This window comes from Drosophila busckii, chromosome 2R (assembly GCF_011750605.1).
Source record: "Drosophila busckii strain San Diego stock center, stock number 13000-0081.31 chromosome 2R, ASM1175060v1, whole genome shotgun sequence".
NCBI lineage: Eukaryota > Metazoa > Arthropoda > Insecta > Diptera > Drosophilidae > Drosophila > Drosophila busckii.
In genome coordinates, this window is record NC_046605.1 from 22,637,527 (window position 1) to 22,661,246 (window position 23,720).

The following is a 23,720-nucleotide window of genomic DNA, read 5'->3' on the forward strand; positions in this document are numbered from 1 at the left end:
AAACAATTGGTTAAATAACTTATGAGATATTCACATTGCAATTTTCCATATAGACGGTGTGACACGTCATACAACTGTCGTAGCCGACGCAGCGGGCAGCGTTATTGCATACGCTACATAGAAAAATTTACTACTGATGTTCTCTACAAATTTTCGTATTCGACGCTGCGCACGAAAAAAAGCAATAGTAATGAATATACAATGTTGTCTCTAAATCAAGAATTAAATCAAAATTGAGCAAACAAAATCGGATTGCAATATTAAACATATTAAACACAGTATTCGTGTTTTGAATTTAATTCATATGTATACGGAAAATGTAGCCACACTCACAATTTGCCACAGATATATGCTTGTCGATTTCGAACAAAGATAAACATTTTATTAATGAAGAAAATATGGAATGGCTGATTTGATAACTAATTTGATTTAAGATATATTCAATTGCAATTGGTTATACATAGCTTGTTAATTAGCTTTTTTACTCTTATTTTAGCTTTTTTACTCAAAATCTTGCGCTCAATAGCGGCCAACACTGCTAAACTGACAGCCCAGCCAACAGAAAATCCGATAGTATAACCAAATAAAATATTGATGCTTAATAATAATAGGCGATCGGGTCTACGTTTTTCCTAGTTTAATAATACAACTAGACAATTTATCATTCAAAGTAAAAATAATTGAACAAATGTTAATGAGTCCAAATTGAATTACATAACTCAAAAATTGTTTGGAACTGAATGAGTTTGCAAGTTTACAATTAGGGGAAAAAAGCTGACACCTCCTTGAATCTTCATAGAATTACTCCCATAATAGCTGATAAATACGTATTTATGTCAATCATTATGTTTTCCAACTTTTTCACACTACTTTACTGTATACGTTTGATATAAATATGTAAATACATATACTATGTATATAGTTGTTAAACCTGTAAATTACTGATAAACATTCTAGAAGTTTCAGGCTAACCATAATGTTGTACTGTCCGCCCAACGTTACGCTGAGCCTGATTTGGAGCAATCATGGGATATCGCACTGCTTTATGGATACAGTAGGGCCAGCTGTTTTTGGCAGCTTTTTGCTACTGTTTGGGTCCTTGGAGTTGGTGATGTATCGCAAATATGCCACACGTATTGATCCTAGGCAAATCTCAAAATCACGCGTCTTTAGCGTCCAGCTGTTTTTACTATGTTTTATACCTATCCTTGCATTAGTGCGTTTTCTGCTCAATGTTCGAATCTATCCGGACAGTGCTGTGTATGGTTATATGGTGAGACAACTTATGGGCTCACATTAATTGAATAACAGTCATAACAATATGTCGTCTATAGATATTTTACACCTGCGCTGTGTGCTTTTCGTATCCTTTCTCAATCTGCCTTATACTCAAGGAGCGTGACTATCAGCTACCATCGCTACCAACGCGTGGTCACGGTTTGATTTTATTGCTATTCTGGACACTTACATTGATAAATGAAGCGTTAGCAATCATCAACTTACGACACGAAGATTGGTGGTTCGACCTAAAAAAGTAAGTATGCATTATCATAGTAATATTATATTACATTATATTTTTCGACCCGCAGCAACAAGCATCAAATTGAGATGGGGCTTTTTGTAATGCGCTGTCTAAGCTCCTTGTTCATTTTTGTGCTGGGCCTGAAGGCACCCGGTGTTACGGATCTCTTCAATCCACACCAGCCTCTTGAAAATGACTCAATCAGGGATTCAGTGCCCAATGTCCAGACGGGGTCCGCTTTTCGCAACGCTTGGCGTAAAATGCGAACACTATTCCCATATTTGTGGCCCAAAAAGAATATTATGTTGCAATTGGCTGTGATTGCATGCATATTTCTTCTTGTCGCTGGTCGCGTTATTAAACTATTTTTGCCAATTTATCGGAAACTCTTGGGTACGTAGCATAATTAAACTTACAGTTTTCTGTTCTTACCAATCTTAATTTGTTTTATTTGATTAGTTGACAGCCTAACAATTGATCCAATTGAATTTCGATGGGATTTTGTCCTCATTTATGTGGCGCTATCGTTTCTACAAGGAGGGGGCACCGGTAGTATGGGTATTTTAAACAATATGCGCACATTCTTTTGGATAAGGGTGCAGCAGTATACAACCCGTGAAATCGAGATTGACCTTTTTCGGCATCTTCATCAATTATCTTTGCGCTGGCATTTGCAACGAAAGACGGGAGAGGTGCTACGTATCATGGATCGAGGCACCGACTCAATTAATAATCTACTTAACTATATTGTATTTTCTATAACACCAACCATATTGGATCTGATTGTGGCCGTCATATACTTTATATATGCCTTCGACTGGTGGTTCGGTATTATTGTGTTCCTGACGATGATTATGTATATAGGCAAGTCAACAATTCCATTAACCCTTATACTCGCTCTTCATTTCTTATCCTTAAATAGCTTCCACCATTGTCATCACTGAATGGCGCACGCAATATCAAAGACGCATGAATTTGGCGGATAACGAGCAACGCGCTCGTAGTGTTGACTCTCTACTTAACTTCGAAACGGTCAAGTACTATGGAGCCGAGCACTATGAAGTAGACTGTTACAGGGCGGCTATACTCAAGTATCAAAAAGAGGAGTTCCTTTCTATGCTAACTCTAAACATTTTAAACACCGCTCAGAATATCATTCTATGTTTGGGTCTACTTGCAGGCTCGCTGCTCTGCGTTTATTTGGTAGCACATCAGCAGACTTTAACTGTGGGTGATTTTGTGCTTTTCTCGACTTATCTAATGGATTTGTATATGCCGCTCAATTGGTTCGGTACCTACTACCGGGCGATTCAAAAAAATTTTGTAGATATGGAGAATATGTTTGATCTGCTACGCGAGAATGAAGAGATTGTAGATGCTCCAGGATGTGCACAGTTACTTACTGCTGGCGGTAGTATTGACTTCTCTAATGTTACCTTCGGCTATACGCCAGAGAAACTGGTGCTTCGGAATGTCAGCTTTTCAGTGCCCGCCGGCAAGACATTGGCAATTGTAGGACCATCTGGAGCTGGCAAGAGTACCATTATGCGTTTGCTCTTCCGCTTCTACGATGTGCAGACTGGTTCCATTTCTATCGATGGCCAAAATATTAAACTGGTGCAACAACAAAGTCTCCGAAAGGCTATTGGTTAGCATTGGCCTGTAGACCATTTTACTATTTTTATATGTACGTACGTCTTTGCATTATTTTTTAGGTGTTGTGCCTCAAGATACAGTACTGTTTAACAATACAATATTTTACAATATTGAATATGCCAAAATAGGATCAACTCCAGATGCAGTCTATGATGCCGCACGTGCTGCAGATATCCATGAGAGAATACTCACATTTCCTGATCGATATGAAACAAAAGTGGGCGAAAGAGGCCTGCGTCTGAGTGGAGGTGAGAAGCAGCGTGTAGCTATTGCTCGTGCACTGTTAAAGTCCCCAATTATTGTCCTTCTGGACGAGGCAACATCGGCACTGGACACCCATACGGAGCGCAACATTCAATCAGCTTTATCGCGAGTCTGTGCAAATCGCACCACAATTATTGTAGCTCATCGCCTCTCGACCATTATACATGCAGACGAGATTCTAGTACTTAATGAGGGTAGCATTATGGAGCGTGGCAGGCACGAGGAGCTGCTGCAACGAAACGGTGGCGTTTATGCAGATATGTGGCAGCAACAGCTCAAAAACCTAGATGCCGAACAAAGTCTTTTAGAAGACAGAGGATCTAAAAGTGCAACAGCGTCACATAATGGTTAAATGCGCTGGACGTTCTGGTTGTCGGCAATGAATAATAATAATGAATTAGTAGTAATCTTATTGTTGATAATGCGTCGTTGTTTTTATCGACACTATTGTAAAATAATAAATACATGCATATAAGCATGTTTTCTTACAAAGGGTTCTCTGAATGTTGTAAGCGTATCAGTAGTGCACTGATAGAAAAGCATTTAAGGGAGCCGTTCTCTTTACATTATTCCATGTCAGATGTCGAATCGCAAAAAGCTTACCGCATGTTATCAGTAAGAACCTGCCAAAAGGCCAGAAGACAAGCTTCATCAATTCGAAGCCAGCTTTAGTTCGTAAATGTATCGCAACCGGAGCAGACCTAGAATTCCAGTAGATCTCGCAGCAATTACGCCAAAGGCAAATAATTATCGGAAGTTTATTTGATCATTTGTCTACATCTGAGAACATCTTTGAGCGTTAAAACGAATAAAACTAAGTGCTTCGACTTAGTAAATCATGCGGCGACTTAAGTGTTCCGTATTTATGTGTACGTAAGAAGTAGAAATAGTAATTAAGTATGTATGTATATATACGTATACACGTACATACATACAACATAAAATATAACCTAATTGATAAACCCAATGTGCCATATCAATTATTTTATGTACATATGTATACATATAAGCAATGTACAATACAATGTATGCATATGAACATGACGTAATGTTTCATTTAAAACACTATTACACAAAAAAAGTATGTTTGTAATTGTAATCTCTTACATTATAAATAATGCCAATGCACATACATATGTATGAATGTTTTTTTTTTATATTTAAATAGCTATTTTCGCCCTTTGGTAACAAACGATATGATACATATGTATGTACATATGTATTTACTATACCTTTACATATGTATTTCATACATATATACCAGTTATTTAAATATATTAAAAATATACACATATGAATGCCGTGTATGTACATACACGGAAATACATACATACATACGAAATATTGAGTTAATAAAATGATGTTAAAAGTCCTGAGATATATTAAAAACTGTCCGTCGTGTGAAAAAAAAAACAAAAAATCTAATAATAAAAACATGTACATATGTATATTTATAGGAAATATTGAGTTAATAAAATGATGTAAAAAGTACTAAGATATTTTAAAAACTGTCCGTCATGTGATTAAATAAAAAAAATCTAATAATAAAAACATGTACATATGTATTTACATTAATGATCATACACATGTATATTAATATATTGCAATCTAGTACATATGTATGTACATATGTTTTAAAAAGTTCATTCATATACATATGCATGTGTGTATATACATAGTTAAGAGCGGCATCCACTCTAAATTACATTAAAATATATGTACATACATACATACATATGTATGATGCTGTTGATCCCTCATGTCACCAAGTACACTAATTATAATATGTACTCTCACATATACATATATATATATATATATATATATATGTATATGATCATACATACATATGTACATATTCTACGAAAATCGTCAATTATTTAATTAAATTTTCTAGTCCTATTTCTGATTATATATGTGCGCGCGTTCAACATAATTGGAGTTAACAAGCAAATGTTGTATGAATATGTCGGAAATGTGCTTGTCGGTTCAAAGCCACAGGACGAAGGAGACCCCACACCACCAACAACAGGTTGGACTGTCCGCGGTAAATTAACTTTGCAGCGACAAAGTGAGCTAATTATGGCAGCAGCGGTAAGTCCCACCGACTCCAATAAGGCTTTTACAGTCAGATAAATTACTTTATGCGTAAATCGTAATAATATTTATACGATCGCAAAAGTATTTGTGTTTACATTTTACATGCTTGTACCTACATATGTACATACCTACATACATATGTGTGTACATATGTATGTATCGATATACGTCATATATAAGTATATGATGTACAAATCCCTGCGGTTTCGTTGACCAGTCCAAACAAAGCCACATATGAACAAGAACACCAACCCAGGAATCCTACGAGCATTATGTTATCTACTAGAGTACTGCTTAGTAAGCAGACATAAAGAACCATTCCCAGAATAAGAACAATTTTTTCTTTGGACACATCCATGACATCGGATTAGATTATAATTTATTGTAATTGGATAACTACTCATTGGATATTCTCGAGTGAGACACTGCTAATATAAATTATTGCGAACACTTACAATTAGACCTACCCCATGACTCATCTACCATAGTAAGACAAAGAACTAGACATTTGTAGTCCAAGCTAAAACTGCAGAGATACGTACATATATATGTATATATGTACATACTACATACATATGTAGTGTAAGAAATAAGATTTCAAATCTATATTTATTCATTCACATGAATGTGCATTCCTAGAATCACACGTTTTTACATACACTAGTGCGCATAAATATTTTGACGAAACTAAAGTTGAGCAATTGAGCATTTGTGTGTAGACTTAATATTGTATCGAGTAGAGTTTCAGGATGCCTTTTGAATGAATAACAAGATTTGTCTTAACCCATTAAGTAAGTACCCATTAAAAAATTATATCTTTTGCAAAATACACTATTGATATAGATAGGGGCAACTTTTTGCATCCCAATATTTTTTTTTAAAAATTTAGAAAAAAATTTCAAAAACCTGCATTTTACAAAAAATACAATTTTTTAATGGGTACTTAATGGGTTAAGACAAATTTTGTATCATTAAAAAAGGAATTTGAAGACCTTTCCATTGATACCAATATGTCAATAACAAATGTTCAATTGGCGAGTCGAGTACCTTCAACTTTCGTTTTGTGAAAATACTTTTGACTACCCTTGTATATGTTATATTTCTAGTATGTATCAGAGAACGGCAGGGCATTTATTTTAGCAACATGGTGTCATCCGCAAGTCATGGGTGTGGGTATGTACGCGCGAACACAACTCGAGGCTATGAGCAACATATACACATCCACAAGCATGAGCAAACGCGAATACGCGTATGCAAAGAAATAGAAGGGATGTCTCAAAGCAAGGGCAAAGAAAAATGTGTGCGTGCGCACAAAATACGATCGGCAGGCATATAAGCATAAGCGAGAAAAAATATCGCTAGCTCTCTCGCTCTATACTGCACTGGCAGCGGCGCCGACGCGACAGCAGGTACCGATTTGCTACTAGCGAAACAGAAGCAAATAAAAGGCGCACAAAAAATATAATGACCTTTTTTTTTTGCGTACTATCGACGGGTGTCTGTTTGACATCCCTCAGAAAATTGTAGGCTGTCCAACAAATAGCCGCGCAATAAGCATAGGCTGCCTGCAGCCGCGATTTCAGTTGTGTGTACATGTTAGTAACATGTTATTTTTTTGGATGGGTGTACCATTGCCGTTCTCTGGTATGTATGTATATAGTGTCATACATACACATACATGTTACATACATTAATCAGCGTAGATTATTATGACTTATCAGGCATGATTTATATATAGGCGAGATCAGTTTTCCATTTGTAAATCGTCCATTGCGCACTGATTAAGTACTCTTTGATGGGTTTGTGAGTGAGACTTAATCGCATAATTTCACTGCCCAAAAAAAGTAAACTATATTTATCTTTGCATGTATGTAGCTTGTTATCGACGATGTTACGCTGAATAACTCTGGTGACAAATTTCTTCAAAACAAAGAAATGTATCCTCCGTATAAGCCTTTTAAGATAGTCTTAACAAAAGAGGGGTTTATCTCGCATTTAATATTCAAAGAGGCTGATCCCATTTGGTCAATGAATTTCAAGCGTGCTATTGCCAGTACTTTGCAGTTTCAAATGAAATCCAGCGGTGCATTTGTTATAGTCGAGGTAAGTAGCAGAACGCTTGCAAAACCGTACCAAATGTAGTTCAAATAATTTTATCACAGACGGGTATTCACGGCCACTGTCAGACTGAGTATTTCGTTTCTAACAAAACCAACTACATATCCATACGTAAAACTCCCGAGCTTAAAACCTGTGTACCGTACTCGGAGGCGGTGCACATCACGCGCAGCAATGTGCCACCAAATACTTGTGAGTTCGATCATCAGAAGAGCGTGATTATTGGCAACGAGGCTATCTATGGCATTTTACCGCATAATGAGACGGGCTACTTTTTGAATACCGCCCATGCCAAGGGTACCACGTTGGTGCACACCTTTGAGTCGACCGGTGAAGCTCAGTACATCAACTCCGAGTAGGTAATATTGAAAATATATTTGGGCTAGATGATAGTATTCGTTATGTTTCCGCAGATTGTCACTCAGCTTTCGCGCTGAGATCCCTATAGAAAATCCAATTGATATTGAGACTTCGATGTCTGCTGAAGCATCCAACTTGCAACTCCAGCCCGTTGAGATAAATGATCCGACTGGTGGACGGAATCCGCAGCAGAAGGAAACGATCATCTCAGCCGCTGCCGGCCTGCTAGACAACTTGGCCGAAGCACTGGAGAGCACTGAGTTTAAGTATGATGAGCCATACGATTCTACACTATCGGATGTGATTAGGCTTCTCAGTCAAATGGACTTTGAGTCGTTAAAAAAACTCTACACCGAGGTAGATATCGGCACCTCCTATAGGCAAGAGACTATACGGAATATATTTTATGAGATCATACCACGCATTGGCACGAAGGCATCAGTATTCTTAACCCGTCATCTAGTTATCGAAAAGGCCATAAAATCACCAATTGCGGTGCAGCTCCTCATACCCATGCCCTTTCACATTTTCGAACTATCCGCCGACCTGGTCAAGGAGTGCGAGGATTTTCTGAGCATTGGCCCTGATCGCCCCGATGTTCGTCAAGCGGCCATTTTAAGTTTCGCCACACTCGTTTACAACGTGTACGTGGCACGTGGCATCGACAAGGATGAGTTCGAGGAATATGTACAAAAATATTTCAATCTTTATCTTAGTTAGTATTTCCAACCAATCAGATAATTTTAACCCTCTAGGCGTAAGCGTGTCTTAAGACACTTATTATATTATTGACATTTCCGCAAAAAGTAAAAACTTTTACGTCAATTGAATATTTATCAGCAGTTAACATCAAATACTAAATTACTTGTAAAAGATTAGCTTGTTATTAACTTGTAACGGTACTTTTTATTATCATTTGCAAAGAACATATGATATTTCGCGGAAAAAATCTGAGCTGTTGCAAGTTGTGTTTTGTTTTGATTCTAAAAGTTAATATATTTAACAAAATAGTATCGTAATTTTTCGCTTAAAGGTATGTCTATGTACTATTAAAATCACTTTAAATATTTGCAAATATATTAGATGTGCATTGTACCAGTGAAATAGTGATTCGTGTCTAGGAGACACCCTTGGGGCTTTAAGGCAACTTTTATTGCCTGCAGCTTTTTCACTACTGCTTTCAATTTAAGTGCTTAGAGGGTTAAGCGACAACCCATTTTCATTGAAATACCGATCTCTATCTTGTATTACTCGCCACAGATGATCGGGACTATGAGCAAAAAATGTTGTACCTTCAGGGACTTAGCAATCTACAGCTAGGTAACGTTGCCAACTATTTAGAACCCATTGTTATGGACGAAGGCAATGAGGATCTTAAATTTATGGCCGCTTGGACCACGCTAGCATTAGCCGACAAGCGTGCCGAGCGCATCTATGAGATCTATTGGCCGATCTTCGAGTCACGCAATGCCAGCCTAGAACTGCGCGTAGCTGCTGTCACCCTTCTGCTCATATCCAACCCCACAGCTGCCCGGCTCATAAGCATTCATCGCATCATACAGGCCGAAACGGACCCTCACCTAATCAACTACTATCGCACCACAGTAATGAGCATTTCCGAGACTACATATCCCTGCTATCAGCATCTGTAAGTCGAGACTATGACTATTTCAGTAATAGTACTAGCAGTAATAGTATTAGTCTCTTATTATTAATACTGCTAAGAGAGTTACAATCTTACAAGCTACTAATCTGCTATTCTTTGGTAGACGTCGGTTGCTTTCCTATATGCATCGTCATTTGCCGCAAAAACCGAAACCTCGGTACTGGGTCACTGGTAATTATATTTTCGACTATCGCGACTCAAAATTCGGTATCGGCGCTATGCTGCAGACCTTCCTCGTTGGAGATCCTAGTTCGGATATGCCGGTTGTGGCCTACTTCAAGTTCGATACGGAGGCACTTGGAAAATTCACTGGTCAGCTGGCAGTGCGTAAAGATTATCCTAACCTTGACAAAAATTCTTATTATATTATTATCAATGAATATTCTACTTATCTCGATGTAGGTCTATATTAAGGCTCGTGGCCTGCCCGACGCCATTTGGCAGACTGTGCAGTCAAAACACAATGCCACAGAATACATCAACGCTAACAGCATCAAGACTCTGCTTGCAATGCTTAAAGCACCTATGGTCAATGCGAAGAATCTACACATTGAGTTTATTCTGCAAATGGAAGGCAAGGCGGTACTATCCTATTACCTGAATCAACGCATGTTCCAGCAGCTTACCTATGACAACAGTTAGTGTGATCCAGGTCCAGTTGACCGCGGCTCTCAAAAGAAAAGACTCATTATTTTTTTGTACAGTTCTGGATCGACTGCAGCTGCTGATACGCACCGATAGCCACATCAACATGCAGACGGTGCGCTGGCCCTTCATGAACAAGTACTCAGTCCCAACAGTGCTAGGCACCTCGTCAGATGTAATACTGCAGACCACAGTGCTGACTTCATTGCGTGGAAACATAACGGAACACCGCACGCCTCCTGGAATCAAACATACCCTGGAAGTTGATGCTCGTTACTCTTCGTATTCATCGGTGCGCAGCCAGAGTTATAATCCATTTTTAAACCTCGACCATGAGATCAACCGCGAACAGGGCTTCCTCATTTACATACCCTTCAACAGTGATTTGACCCTTAATGAGACTGCTCGCTGTGCAACCTACACTTTTGCCCGTCCACAAAACCTTACTAGTGGCCTCACCTTTAAATCGCGTGCGGTGACCTCGACACGTGGACTGATGACCAAAACAGCTGGTCTCTTTGAAGAAATCATGTTTCCAGAACGTCGTAGCCAGTTGGTATGCATGCCTAAAATATATAATCTATACATCTAAAATGAACTCTGAAACCTACCTTTTTTACAGTTTCAGCCCATCAGCTATGCTCTCCCAGATTTGGGTGTAAATTTGACCATGAATATTAATCTGAAGGAAATAATGAAATTCCGGGGCATGCTGCTAAAGTCAGAGTTTATAGAAAAGTAAGCGTTAGCAACCCAATCAGCTTCAGCTTATTTTACTCTTCCAATCTTAAAATCGCAGTGGCTTCGCACGCAACATGATAGTTAGCCTGATGATGTATATCTTTGGTTTCACCCAACTTAGCTCCATTCACTTGGGACACGACCGCAACTTTACTTTGCTCATTTACAATAAGAATACCACACAGGCAAGCTTACGACCCAAATTTAATCGTTCTTTCAATGTCCTTATTCACAATAGTTAATTTGTAGGTTAACGGCGTTGTCTGTATGGAGAACGTGCGAAAAACCCCCGAGCTTATGGAAAAACTAATCAATTTTAGCCTAGAGCACAAGGGTGAGCCACAAAAAAACCAGGTGTTGCACAAGTGGAGTATCACATTGGACGTCCTGACTTCGACCAAGTCAAACTGGTTCAAGGTTATTGGTAATCTACAGCGGAACTCAATAGATGACGCGGAGGATTGGAAGGTAAGTGCCAGAAAACATTTCCAGAATAAATTTATTTAAGTTGTCTGTGGTCCGTCTGTGTACTCAGGGCCTTTTTAAATAATATAGTAAGACACTCAAAAATATTTGCATATACAGACACAAATAGAATATACACATTATATACATATAATGTACGTATTGCCTACTCCTGGCCAGCAATCTCAAGCTCTTCCTCGGCATTGATCAAGGCCACCACGCCATCTTGGAGAGACTTAACTAACTCAAATTCAGTATATCCCAGACGTCGCTTGTTAGATATATCCATGACGCCATCTTCAATGGATGTATGTTCTCCACCAGTGCCTCTTATCTGCAGTTGCAGCTCCTCGGCCATGGCCTTCAGTCGATCCTCATCCTTGCTGAGAAGGGGTAGGCGTATATGAACGGATGCACGCAGAGTTGTGCCCAAATTAGTGGGGCATGCACTTAGATTGCCATAGCGCTGGTGGCGCATGAATGTCAGGTTTTTCTCAAGCTCAGTCAGTCCAGAGACCAGGCGCTGGTAGACATCGCCCAAGTCACCACACTGTGCCATAGAAATAATGCGCAAATGGTCCTCTTCGTTGACCCAAATTAAAAATGTTTCGGCAGGATTGTGGTAAACACCACGCCCGGTGGGCCAGAACCGATAACAGCCTGCTGTTTGAAGGTATTCATCGCCTCGCTGGAAAAGTATGTGTCGCTTGACCATTTCCTGCTGAGTCTCGGTGTCGATATCGCCCAATGTTAAGTAGGTGCCGATTAGTTCACCGTCCATCGTCTCTGTGGCAGCGCGGACCTTTTCCTCCACCTCGATGAGCTGCTTCTCTGTCAACTTTGGAAAGAAGGGAAATCCCTCGATGTTGCGTGCTATACGTATGCGCGCTGATAGTATGTACTTGCGTTCCGCGTCTAGATTTTCTACCTCGTCCACATTGCCCCAATCTGTGTCCCTCTGCAAGACATCGCTTTCGTTTTCCTCCTGTCCATGGTAGTCCTTGACAATCGGATCGAACAGCTTGTTAAACACATCATAGCTCTCCGCATCGGCTGCATAGATACCCACGTGAGAATCGTGGTGCTCGAAGCCCGAGACAGCACAATCATATAGATAAGCCTCCACTGGTGACGATGTGGTTATTCGCATATACTCTTCCAGCAATTCGGGCGTAAGATACTTCCGTAGCAGGGAACTAACGTTCTCCTCATCATCTGTGAGTGATTTGTACCCAGCCAATGTGAGCTCCTCGTACTCCTCCGGCGATTTCTTGCTGCAAAAATAAAACATTTGTGTCTAGATTTTTGTGGTAATGGTGATGGCTCTTGTGACTTACATCTGTCCACGTAATCGCTCAAGCTCCTGCTCGAGGCGTGATATTGTCGATTTGGCCTCATCTAGATCATTCTTCATCAAATCATACTGCGCATCATCTGGACAACTTTCGCACATGAACTTGCGTACAAACCTTATTGCATCCTCTGGTTTATTTTGCTCTTCATAGAGCTTTATTAATGCCTTGCTTAGAGCATCTATAACCCCAGCGCGTTCCAGGTACTTGCGATATTGGACGCGTTTTGATTCAATCTATGTAAATATTGAGGATATAAAATCTATGCATGCTTATATGTATGTACTTACCGAAGTCATTTTGTCAATTTACTGAACCAAAATATAAAAATAAACCAAAATTTATGAACACAAAAGCAAATAAATGTGCTTGAAGCTGTGTTAATTGTGTTTAAAGCACTGGCGCTCTATAATTTGCCTAGTAGGTTATTCTTAAATGTGCAGAAAAAAAATTTTACTTTTTGTATTAAAATTTTCGATGGGAGAAATGCGTCTGAAACGTATAGTAGCTGACTGCCTTCTAAAACAACCCCTTGCCACTCAGTTGCTTCGACTTCTATTGATCAAACTGACAACATTTAATTCCAAGCATGCCCAGTTTACAAATGAAAAATGTGTGCCAGAATTCGCAATGTGTATAGACCTCATAGAAATTCCAGTGGTAGACAGGATTTTTATCTTTAGCATCTTTAACATCGACAAAATATAGAGAAACACAAATAAAGAATATACCTTATGTATGTGTCTGTTGTGGGGACCGTAAAACATTTTTTTGTAATCTAAAAATACACTAGTTTAATATTGCCAAAGAAAATATCAATTGAATTTCCAATACGATTCTAAAATGTTTAATAACTTGAGTAAATCATTATTTATAAGCAATAAGTAATTATTATAGGTAAAACTAAGAAAAATAAGTTGGGCACGACAATTTATTAAATACAAAGTGTTGACTGAGACACCGCAGCAAACACACACTAACATTCACAAACGAGCTTACGCATCATAGTTCGTTTTCGTCGTAAAGTCAGCTACTTAGCGGAAATTAATAACTTTATTTATCCGATTGAAATATTCTTAGGGCTTGAGTTTAATATATTGGGCGTAAATCAGTTTGTTTTGATTTTATACGGATTGCTGGGAAGCACCTACATACATATAATCATCATTTTTCCTTCACTAAATTATATTGAATGTAAAACCATTTTTCATTTGTTCCTTCAATAATTTTAAAGTTTCAAGCAAAATCATTAGCACATATGTACATATCAAAAATATTTAATTTCAAAAAAAAAAAAAAATTTTTTTTATGTTTAATACAATTTTTTAAATAAAATCGGAATATACTCAAAGTGCTTCGTGTTCGCAAGGTGTACAACATTTTTGTTGTTTTCTCGGTGACAAAAAGATAAAAGTAAAACTAACTGAAATAGTACTGGGAACAGTGAGAGCAAGTGTTTGCCCACCTCTATTCTAAAGTATTTAAAGCAATAAGTAAAACTGATATAAGACGGAAAAAGCGAAGCCCTGTAGTATGGTATATGCGTACATACATTATAACATATACATTTATATACAATGTACATTTAACTAAAGACTATAGAATTTCATAAATGTTGCAGGGAATGGTTTTCGTGCACGCGCTGCTTTAAACTTTTGTAGGGGTGGAGTATCTGACGCTGTTAAACAGTAAACGTTTGTCTTGTCTGTCGACGCTTATGTTGTGTGTCTTGTAGCAGAGAGCGGCAATAGTGCACTCACTCTTAAAAACACTGGCGTACAACCACAAGCATACAAATTATGCTAGGTGTACACACCTACTGATACAAGACAAAACAGTGAATGAGATGGCAATGCTATCAATAAGAATATATAAGTAATGATTGATCGAATCAAATTAGGCACAAGAAAACATAGTACAGATAATAAAGATGTTACAAGTATAGTTCTACTGCCTTCGCAGAGATACAAAGAAAGTCCAGCGTGCAACATATTATCACAGAGACATGTTACATGTGCAAAAGGCGAAGACAATCATGCCAATAGGTAGCTCAACCTGCTTGATAACAGTGATTAGAGGGATAGTGAGGACACTAAAAAATATTGTCCAACTAAGTTTTCGAGAGTGACAAGCCTAACTGTTGCTAGCTACGCACCGATATCACAAATGAACGATCAGAATGCAATAATATGTCAAGAAAGAGAGAGAACGAAGAATATCGTCATGCTACCACACGAATATGGAGGCGAGTGTAGTGCATTCATAAGTTACTCCTATGCCTATTGCCTTACGTAACCACTTCTGAGAGAGCGCACGAGCTTAAATAGTAAGCGTGCAACTGAGCAGTCGAGGAGTCAAGCTGAAGCAACAGTTTGGTTAGTAGCTATGCAGAGCGAATATATAGAGCTTAAGCGAGGTGCTCAGCTCGAGCGACGTCTCCAACGTTGATTAGCCATCGTCTCTCTTCTTATACCTGTCAGCACAGGTATGGACCTTGGAAGGGAAATAACTAATACTGCTTAACTTGTCTTTTTTGACACCTGACTACAACCACAGAGATTTGTAATTATTTAGAACAGCACAAAGCGAAACATGAACAACAGCAAACACTGTCAAACTATGAGCAAACCAAACCAACTAAGTATTAACAGAACCCATCGACGGTCAGCCCGAGCCAAATCAACAGACTGGCGTCAAAAGCAGTGCGAGAGCAGCGCACGACAACGAACATACTAGCCGTGGACTCACCTGTTAAGAGCAGTGCCCGTCTATGACACGTAGAGTAGCTCAGATGTGTCGGGATGATTGATTGTTTCTCGGCTGTGAGTGCTTATTATGTGCCAGTCAACTAGCGAAATCGACGTTGCTGCATTCTTAGCCTATGAGAAAGTGCACTAAGCGCGCGAGCACATATGAATCATCATCTCTTTTGTCTGCCTCCTGCTCAATGTAGGCTGTAAGTATTTACACGATATGAAAACCCAGAGACTTTTATAAGTATCAACGGATAAGGTAGAGAAATTTAAATCTGCACGTTCGTGCGCAAGTGTTATCTATCTATTAAGCCTTACAGAATTTAAAAGTTCATTATGTAAATCCAAAATTTTTCACAGTATACGGAATCATTCTAATTGACTAGACCTGTCTTATAAAGCTTGACAAATTTCAATTTTTTACAAAATTTAAAAGGGTTTCTTGAAGATTCACATCCCATAGTTTTATATGTATTTTATATGTATACTTCTATCAGCAAGACAAGCTGAGTCGATATAGCCATGCCCGTCTGTCTGTGTAAGCAACAAGATCTCGAAGACTACTCGGAGAGACCAAAGGCTCCAATTATAAATTTGGAATAGATTTATGAAACCCCCTTTGGAAATGATATCGAGGAACTCTTGCTGGCGCGCCATGCACGCCATGCTTGCTGTGCCACGTTAAGCTGTTAAGTGTGTATGTATAATAATAATAATTTTTTTTTAAATGTCAGAGTTTTATATTTTGCCGTTCATTGAATATCTTTTACAGCGAGAATAAATTTATATCTGAACATGCCGAACGTATTAAATATTTTTCATAGACTTTAATTGAAAATGACAGATTTTAAAATTACTTCATAAATAGTTGCTGATAAACAGGCATTTATACAGAAAAACAAACATTTCCATTTTTTTACAAAAATGTCAAAGTGTATAAAAACTGGGGTTGGGCGGTGCTCGTGTAACGATCACAGAATAGGGTGACCCCTAGTTCAATCATATTTTTCAAAAAGTAATTATTCTATATTTCCAAAAATACAAAACAAAAGTTGGGAAAGATGAAAAGGGCTTAATTGTCGCAGATAAAATTTTCATTTTCAAACCTTATTTCATCAAAGCACTCAAGAATGCTCAATGGTAAATTTTAGTTAATGCACTATATTATCTTTGGAATATCTGAGTGATTTTCTATTACATAATATAATAACTGTGCGAATCAATTATGTTGACTGAATTGGCGTTAAACACTAATGTGTGTGGCTCCTATTGACCCATAAAATGTATTTTAGGCCTGCTCGAAGTTAACTTACGAACCACTTGTCTTAACCAAACGCCCGCACACGTTGAATGGTTTTGTGGTATTTGGTCTAGTCGGTGGAAACAGCGAATGTCCAGAGCAGGGATCCAAGGTGCAATTTGGCGTACGGGCTGGAGTAAGTATCTTTAATTATATACATACTATGAATATTACTTTACATATGTGTGTCATTGTCAGCCCTCAGAGCATGCTCGTGATTTTCGGCACTCCAACAAGATTTCCCTAATGGACACTAAAACTTGTCCCATCGAAGTGCTTAAATTCACACCCATTCCTACTTCGCGGTATTGCAAGCGTAACAATTTTGAAAACTTCACATCCATAACACAGTATGACGTTGATGTGAAGTTCAATAAAGCAAGTAAAAAGAAAATTAAATTATAAACATATCTATAGTCTATTGTGTATTTACAGATGCCCGCTTGGTTTGAGCTTTGGTCGACGCGGGTCGATCACTTGGTTTCATCGCTTTCCTCGCATAAAGTACATAGCTTACACATGAATCAAGAGCTCAATATAAGCATGCAAATGCCACGTGATAATTTTTGGATTAATGTGGAGATGAACGGTGTGAGCTGGCGTATTTATCACATACCATTTTTATTTAGGCTTGACTCTACGTTTGATGCCTCGAACGAATTGAGCTACGATACTGGATTGAAGCGCTCATGCTCAGTAATCAATGGCATGGTAAATTCTTTCGATGATCATTTGATTAATCTGGAAGATTTTATGGCGCAGTCAGATTGCCTAACACTGCTCTTTGCAGACTGTTCGCCAATGCCAAAAATAGCTGTATTTGTTACCCAACAGAATAATACCAACAGTATGGGTAACAATTACGGTCTCCGTGTGTACTTTGGAGAGAACTTTTTTGAATTTCGAGCACGTAACGGCAAGTTCAGTCAGTCGGATGAGCATCCCGTAATTATTTATCTCAATCAGGAGCGAATACCGCACGATCTCCGCTTGAAGCCCTATCAGTGGCCTATAGATACAAGCGACTATGCTTTCCGGTAAGTTAGCTTTTTATTCTAAAATTTGCATTTTCAAATTTAAAAAAAAAGATTCGTAATCAATTTTTTTATGAAAAATCATCGAAATATTATACACTTCGAAAGTCTAAAAAAATTCACAAAAACTCTTTGACATGTTCTTGATCGAAATTCCAAAATGATCGGATAAATATTTTAGGATAATTCCTAAAATAATTTTACTTTTCAATTTTCAACATAGACAACGGGGTGCGCTTTCTGACACGTCAAAGTATATATAAAAGTAGAGCTCGTACTCTGGCTAAATCGTACACTGTGTGCCGTTCTAGTAGCCAAAAAATTGTTTCATCAAGCTTCAATTTTTCACGCTTAGTTCTAACATATACATGTGTATAATATAATAATAATTATATTTTATATACGTAATACTAAATTTTAAGTAATTTAAAAAAAAAAAACAATTATATTTGCATTATTTTTACCCGTAATTGTGCGAAGCCGATTGCGATTAATGCATAGTTTAGGTTAGGTTATACCGGTAGGTCACCTAAGGTGACCTCACCTAGACCAATATTGGTCCTTAGCATTGCCGGAATTTCTTTACTATGGAAAAGCTTTTAGATTTCAGTCAGTTCTTGTAGTATGTTACTGTTCCTTGCATTTTCTACAGCCATTATCTTCAGTCAGACCTAGTTTTTGGCGGGCTTGAATGTCAAGGTGGAGGACACCCGTGTTTGTTTCTATTGCCTTTGTTGGAGTAGTTCTTAGCGCTCCCGTTAGTCAGACTAGTGCTTGTATATCCTCCACTTGTCTTAGGAATGTTACCTTCTTGGTGGCTTCCCACCAAACTAGTATTCCATGTAGTAGTATAGGTCTTACTACTGAGATGTAGATCCAGTATGTCAGTCGGGTTTATATGCCCCATGTGCTACCCAACATTTTTTGTGATGTATAGAGTGCAACGGAAGCTTTCCTCACCCTGTCTTCAGCATTGGCTTTTCATGTTAGTTTTGAGTCTAGTATCACTCCTAGGTATTTTACCTGTTTACGTGGTGTTAGTTGGGTATCTTTTATTTTGGGCGGAATCCATCTGGGAACTTTGTACTTCTTAGTGAAAAGAACCAACTCAGATTTATCCGCGTTTATGTCCAGGTTTGCTCTTGTGGCCCACCTTAACACGTCTCTTAGTGCTCCTTCCATGACCGAGCTGATGGTCGATGGAAATTTACCCGTGATTATTAAGCCTATGTCATCCACATAGGCAGTTATCTTGGGTGCTTTCCTGTTAAAGTTCTTTATAAGTTCGAAACCTCCTTGCGGGGTTCCCCTGTGCGCTTCTTTGGTTATGATCGCTGGAGCCGATTCAGCTTGAACTCTTCTGCAGCTCAACAGCTTTTACATTGATACATACATTGATGAATGCACTGTGCATAATCCTTGTGTTGTAGTGCTTTCTCGATAGTACTTACTACCGAGTGAAGCGTTGTCTCCACTGATTTACCTTTTGTGTATGCATGGTGGCTGGGACTAATTTTGAATTTGCCAGAGTTCTTTATATGAATCTCCAGGAGTTTTTCTAGCGTTTTAAGTAGGATTGAGATTAGACTAATTGGCCTGAAGTCCTTTGGTTACCCATGACTACAACTGCCCGCATTAGGCAAAAATATATCACGGGCTGTCCTCCAGCCGACAAGCACATAGCACACATAGCCTTTAGCCATGGTGTGACATTCTCTTTGACCGTCCTAAGCATGGCTGGAATGATCCCATCCAGTCCCGGGGACTTATAACTCGAGAATGAGTCAACGGCCCATTGGACGGGATCTGTTAGGTCTTTGGGAATTGTCCCTCTCATTGCTACCATATGGGTATCAACACTGTCTTGTGTTTCTGTGCAGCCTGGAAAGAGTGCGGTGAGAAAGGCATCTAGTGCCTCCTGGCGGCTCTCTGTCCATCTTTTATCCCCTGTTTTGAGTTGGCATTGAATTGCCGGCTGTTTAGATAGAAGTTTCCAGAGCCTTGCTGTCTGTGAGACCTTCTCTATGCTCGCACAGAAGGTTCTCCAACAGTTTCTTTTGGCTCTTCTTACATCAGCTTTGAACTGCCATAGTCACGTCTTGTATTCATTCCATACTATGACATCGTCCGCTTGTTTGGCAAGATTGAAGAGATCGTGGACTTCCTTGCGGGAGTCTTTTAGTGTGCTGGTGGCTTTCCCTCTCGTCTTTGCGTCGATGGTCTGCAGGTTGCCTTATATGCCTTCAGAATGTTGTTCCCTATATTCTGCACCACTTTCTCTAGGTCACCTAATGAGGCAATTTTGGGACAGCTCGATAGACTTTTCTTAACTTTTTCTTTGTATTTTACCCAGTCGATATTCCGAGGGCTTCTGTACACTGTCTTTGACCTGTAGCCATAATACTGATCGTTAAATTGTATATATTTATGGTCTGAAGAGGAGTCTCTTTGTATTACTCTCCACTCCGTGACCTTAACATGAACTAATCGTAAGGTCTAGGACGTTGGACGAGGTTGGGCCCACATACATAGGTTCCTCTCCGAAGTTTTCTGTACTTAAATTAGTCTCTAGTAACAATTCTAAGATTGACTCACCCCTTGCTTTCGTATCGGTGCTGCCCCAGATGCCATGGTGTGCATTAGCATCCATGCCAACTATGAGCATTTCTTTTACATTTCTAGGATCAGTCGCCGAAGCTCGTCAGTCGGCTCTGGTTGGTCGTGCGCCAGGTAGCCAGAGGCAAGCATCAGTGGCTCGTCCCTATCGCCCTCAAGCGCCACGAGTGTTAGATCGTCAGTACTGTAATTAGACATTAGATAAGCATAGATGCCTTTCCTTACCAGAATGGCCGCTCTAATTCTGCTTACCGGTGGCGGGTAGTACGTATTGGAGTTACTGAATCGGCGGACCCTTCCTCTAGGGTTAAAATGAGCTCCGCCGACGCAAGCTTACTCTTATGAACGTTAGGCTGAATTACCTTCAGCATTATCGGGTAACTCCAGCTCTGATGCGACCTCTATAACAGTATTTTTTATTTCTTCGTCGTCATCTGGATTAGACTCGGCAGAGGATGCCGTGTCTTTCATACGCCCCACACCATCTTCCTGAATCGTTTATATAGCAGATCCTCGGCCTCCTTTCCGATCTGAATAATCACACACTGCCCCTCGCTCTGTAGTTTGGCGGCATGCAGGACTTCCCAATCTTCAGTGGGCACGTCAGAATTTTGCCATTTTTGGATCTTCATCGCCTGCTCCGTCGGGATGGCCCTAGGGAAGAGTACCTTCGCCTTTGGTACAGACGGAATATGTGTTCTATCCACTACCTCCAGCTTGGCACCCTCCCATGAGGCCGGCATCTTCTTCACAGTCTCTGTAACCCACTTTAGGGTGTCGTCATGCCTGCAAAGGCAGCTAAGTGTTTTTACACCATGGAGCTACCCCGCCCCATCAAAGGATGTAGGCGCAGCACACCCTTCTAAAGGCGTCAAATCTACTAAAAAGTTGTTACATACAATTTTTGGCATACTTTGTGAACTTTCGTGCTGAGGTCGCGATCCGAAAGCTTATTGCCGAAATCAAAGCAGAGGCAACCAGTGTTGCACACATCAGTGCCTAAGTGGCTTTCAACGCATGAGCAAGAGTACGCTGCGCAGCGCTCTGATATTTTTTCTATGTATGCGTGCAGCCCTTAGAGCATGTGTATGAAGCAACAGTCAGCGCACTCATAAGCGATCAGCCCAAGCACTTTAAAATTTGAATTTTTATATATTCTGCCGCTGACCGCTTCTAGGGTATATTGAATTATTCCAAAGTTCAGCAGGTCAAAATAAATATATTGAAATATATTTTAGGGGAAGGATGACACTTTTTAATTTAAAGTGCAAAGTGAAGCGCATGTGCATGTTGAATGTATACACGTTGAAAACATTATTTTATGATAATTAATTAATTATTAACTATTTAAATATTTATCTGCTATGTAATAAAATTATATAATAGAGCATTGGAAGCATTCTGTTTGAACAATAAAATATATTTATATATTTATAATATATATTTATTTTGACTTGCTGCATTTGGGAAAAATTCAATATACCCTGCAAGCGGCAAGCGGCTGAAATAAGAAAAATTCAATTTTTGGGCATTGGTTCTTAGGCTTGCGAACTGAAGCACTCACATATGAACGCACACATGGGACACAATGGGACCTGATGCAACTGTCCGCTCGAAGTTATAAGCACTCGCGTATGCACGATGGAACCTAATTCACGCTGGGACCTGGGCCACTCGCAAAAATCCACTAGTCCAAACATTTTATGCAACGACTTTTTAGTCGATTTCACGCCTCTACGTGTTGTATTCTTTGGGGTTTTAGTTGTTGGCAGTAGCTTTGCAACTAACATGACCTGCTAGAGGCCGCTGCCGAAACGCTGGGGAATTTCTCCCCCACTGCTCCTACCGACATTTGGGCTGAATTCCCAGCTCTTGCTTCATCTTTACGCTCTTCCATTGTGATTATTTGGTTTCCGGGAATCACCCATAGCGCTTCAAGCCTACCGCCAGGCAGCCCCAACCATGGTATAGTTACAGCGCCTCTGATGTACGCTATCGCTTAACCTCAACTAGACACCGCAGTGTTCGTGTGCATGGCGCAGGTTGCCCTTTGCTCCAAGGCACTACGGTACCCATTGCCCAGCCGGCACCCTATGGGAGGGTTCAGTTGGAGGGTTTTTGCCAGCTATCGTAATGCATAAGTATCATACATTTACCATAGCTTTAATCTAATACCTAATGATTATTATTACTAATTATTCCATTCCATATTTATGTATGTTCAAGCTATGAAGTAAGGTCGGAATCTTCTTATTTTGTGTATCCTTTAATTGCAGTGTAGAGCTCAATGAACAAAGCTTGCTAATTGTAGAGTGCACGAAATTAAGCTCCACCATTCAATTCGATATGTATAGCATTTTAAATTTCGAGATCTACAGTGTTTACAAGCATCAGATGTGCGGCTTATGCAGTAAGCCCCTCAATCCGATACTGAACTATACGTTTTGTGACCAGGATACGAGTCCATCAGCGCTAGTACCAGCAACAATAACGACGACAATACCGGCAATGTTGACAGCGCGTAAACGGAATACCTCAGAAATTACGGTACCCTAAACTTGATAATCCACACTTTAGATAAAAATCAACGAAGAATGTAAGGACGACTTAGACTTTTAGATAAAACTATTTCTTAATGACAAACATTAGTAGTTAACTGTACTAATAAATAATTAGTAAGTAAATAAAACAATAGACAATTGTTTAATTGTTTTCTAAGTTTGTCGAATCAAAAATGCACCATATGTAATTTTAACATTGGATATATATACGCAATTTCGCAAAAGTATCATACGTCAAAAACCCAAATTGTACAACAAAGCGTTCTTTCCGATATACTTGTGGATTCTCTCATACAAACTCAAATGTGTAAATCGTTAAATCCTTACAATTATAGGGAATATTATTATAATATTATACCAAATGCGTTAAAATAAAAAGTGACACACGATACTTTCGCGGAAAAATTTCTTAATTTTATGACTCTAAAATTTTTATTTGATATAAATAAATAAAAAAGAATTTTGAAAATTGTTCAATTATAAGCAAATTTAATCTATTATTTTATATATGTAAAAACTAAAAATAGAGAAATAACAATTTTTTTAGCAACTAATTCCATAGCAAGC

At 39.0% G+C, this 23,720-nt stretch overlaps 3 protein-coding genes across 8 annotated transcripts; 2 read left to right on the forward strand and 1 right to left on the reverse strand.

The window, feature by feature from the left end:
- Window positions 1-605: 605 nt before the first annotated feature.
- LOC108602919 (ATP-binding cassette sub-family B member 6, mitochondrial) lies at window positions 606-3,934 on the forward strand. 3 transcript variants are annotated; one of them, XM_017991260.2, is made up of 7 exons: window positions 606-897; window positions 967-1,273; window positions 1,335-1,534; window positions 1,590-1,915; window positions 1,982-2,386; window positions 2,445-2,613; window positions 2,703-2,854. In XM_017991260.2, coding segments are annotated over exons 1-7 (1,464 nt in total). In that variant the 5' UTR covers window positions 606-895; the 3' UTR covers window positions 2,758-2,854. The 3 variants fall into 3 exon arrangements, with proteins under 3 accessions (XP_017846749.1, XP_017846745.1, XP_017846747.1); XM_017991256.2 differs by lacking the exon at window positions 606-897 and adding an exon at window positions 3,238-3,934 and having other exon boundaries at window positions 925-1,273; window positions 2,445-3,170; XM_017991258.1 differs by lacking the exon at window positions 606-897 and adding an exon at window positions 3,307-3,389 and having other exon boundaries at window positions 2,445-3,209.
- A 290-nt stretch (window positions 3,935-4,224) lies between these two features.
- LOC108602917 lies at window positions 4,225-23,571 on the forward strand. 4 transcript variants are annotated; one of them, XM_017991252.2, is made up of 16 exons: window positions 4,225-4,311; window positions 5,340-5,536; window positions 7,418-7,645; window positions 7,705-8,015; window positions 8,074-8,735; window positions 9,281-9,668; window positions 9,790-10,009; window positions 10,089-10,323; window positions 10,391-10,887; window positions 10,954-11,069; window positions 11,131-11,257; window positions 11,322-11,540; window positions 16,935-17,078; window positions 17,141-17,320; window positions 17,378-17,979; window positions 22,869-23,571. In XM_017991252.2, exons 1-16 carry the CDS (start codon window positions 4,281-4,283, stop codon window positions 23,146-23,148), a joined length of 4,437 nt encoding a protein of 1,478 aa, XP_017846741.1. In that variant the 5' UTR covers window positions 4,225-4,280; the 3' UTR covers window positions 23,149-23,571. The 4 variants fall into 4 exon arrangements, with proteins under 4 accessions (XP_017846741.1, XP_017846743.1, XP_017846744.1 ...); XM_017991254.2 differs by having other exon boundaries at window positions 11,194-11,257; XM_017991253.2 differs by having other exon boundaries at window positions 4,253-4,311; window positions 5,385-5,536.
- LOC108602920 (arginine kinase) lies at window positions 11,534-13,405 on the reverse strand. Its single transcript, XM_017991261.2, has 3 exons — window positions 13,180-13,405; window positions 12,875-13,125; window positions 11,534-12,811 (listed from the first exon to the last, which is right to left on the reverse strand). The coding sequence occupies exons 1-3, from the start codon at window positions 13,186-13,188 to the stop codon at window positions 11,704-11,706; spliced, it is 1,368 nt and encodes a 455-aa protein (XP_017846750.1). The 5' UTR covers window positions 13,189-13,405; the 3' UTR covers window positions 11,534-11,703.
- Window positions 23,572-23,720: the final 149 nt, after the last annotated feature.

What these genes read in the sequence shown, in the direction of transcription:
- LOC108602919 (XM_017991256.2), top strand. Translation starts at nt 977, where the DNA reads ATGTTGTACTGTCCGCCCAACGTTACGCTGAGCCTGATTTGGAGCAAT. An exon ending in TGGTGGTTCGACCTAAAAAA is followed by an intron (nt 1,535 to 1,589) that starts GTAAGTATGCAT and finishes TTCGACCCGCAG; the next exon opens with CAACAAGCATCAAATTGAGA. An exon ending in GACGATGATTATGTATATAG is followed by an intron (nt 2,387 to 2,444) that starts GCAAGTCAACAA and finishes ATCCTTAAATAG; the next exon opens with CTTCCACCATTGTCATCACT.
- LOC108602917 (XM_017991252.2), top strand. Translation starts at nt 4,281, where the DNA reads ATGCGGCGACTTAAGTGTTCCGTATTTATGT. An exon ending in AGCTAATTATGGCAGCAGCG is followed by an intron (nt 5,537 to 7,417) that starts GTAAGTCCCACC and finishes GCATGTATGTAG; the next exon opens with CTTGTTATCGACGATGTTAC. An exon ending in GTGCATTTGTTATAGTCGAG is followed by an intron (nt 7,646 to 7,704) that starts GTAAGTAGCAGA and finishes ATTTTATCACAG; the next exon opens with ACGGGTATTCACGGCCACTG.
- LOC108602920 (XM_017991261.2), bottom strand. An exon ending in GAGCGATTACGTGGACAGAT is followed by an intron (nt 12,812 to 12,874) that starts GTAAGTCACAAG and finishes TTATTTTTGCAG; the next exon opens with CAAGAAATCGCCGGAGGAGT.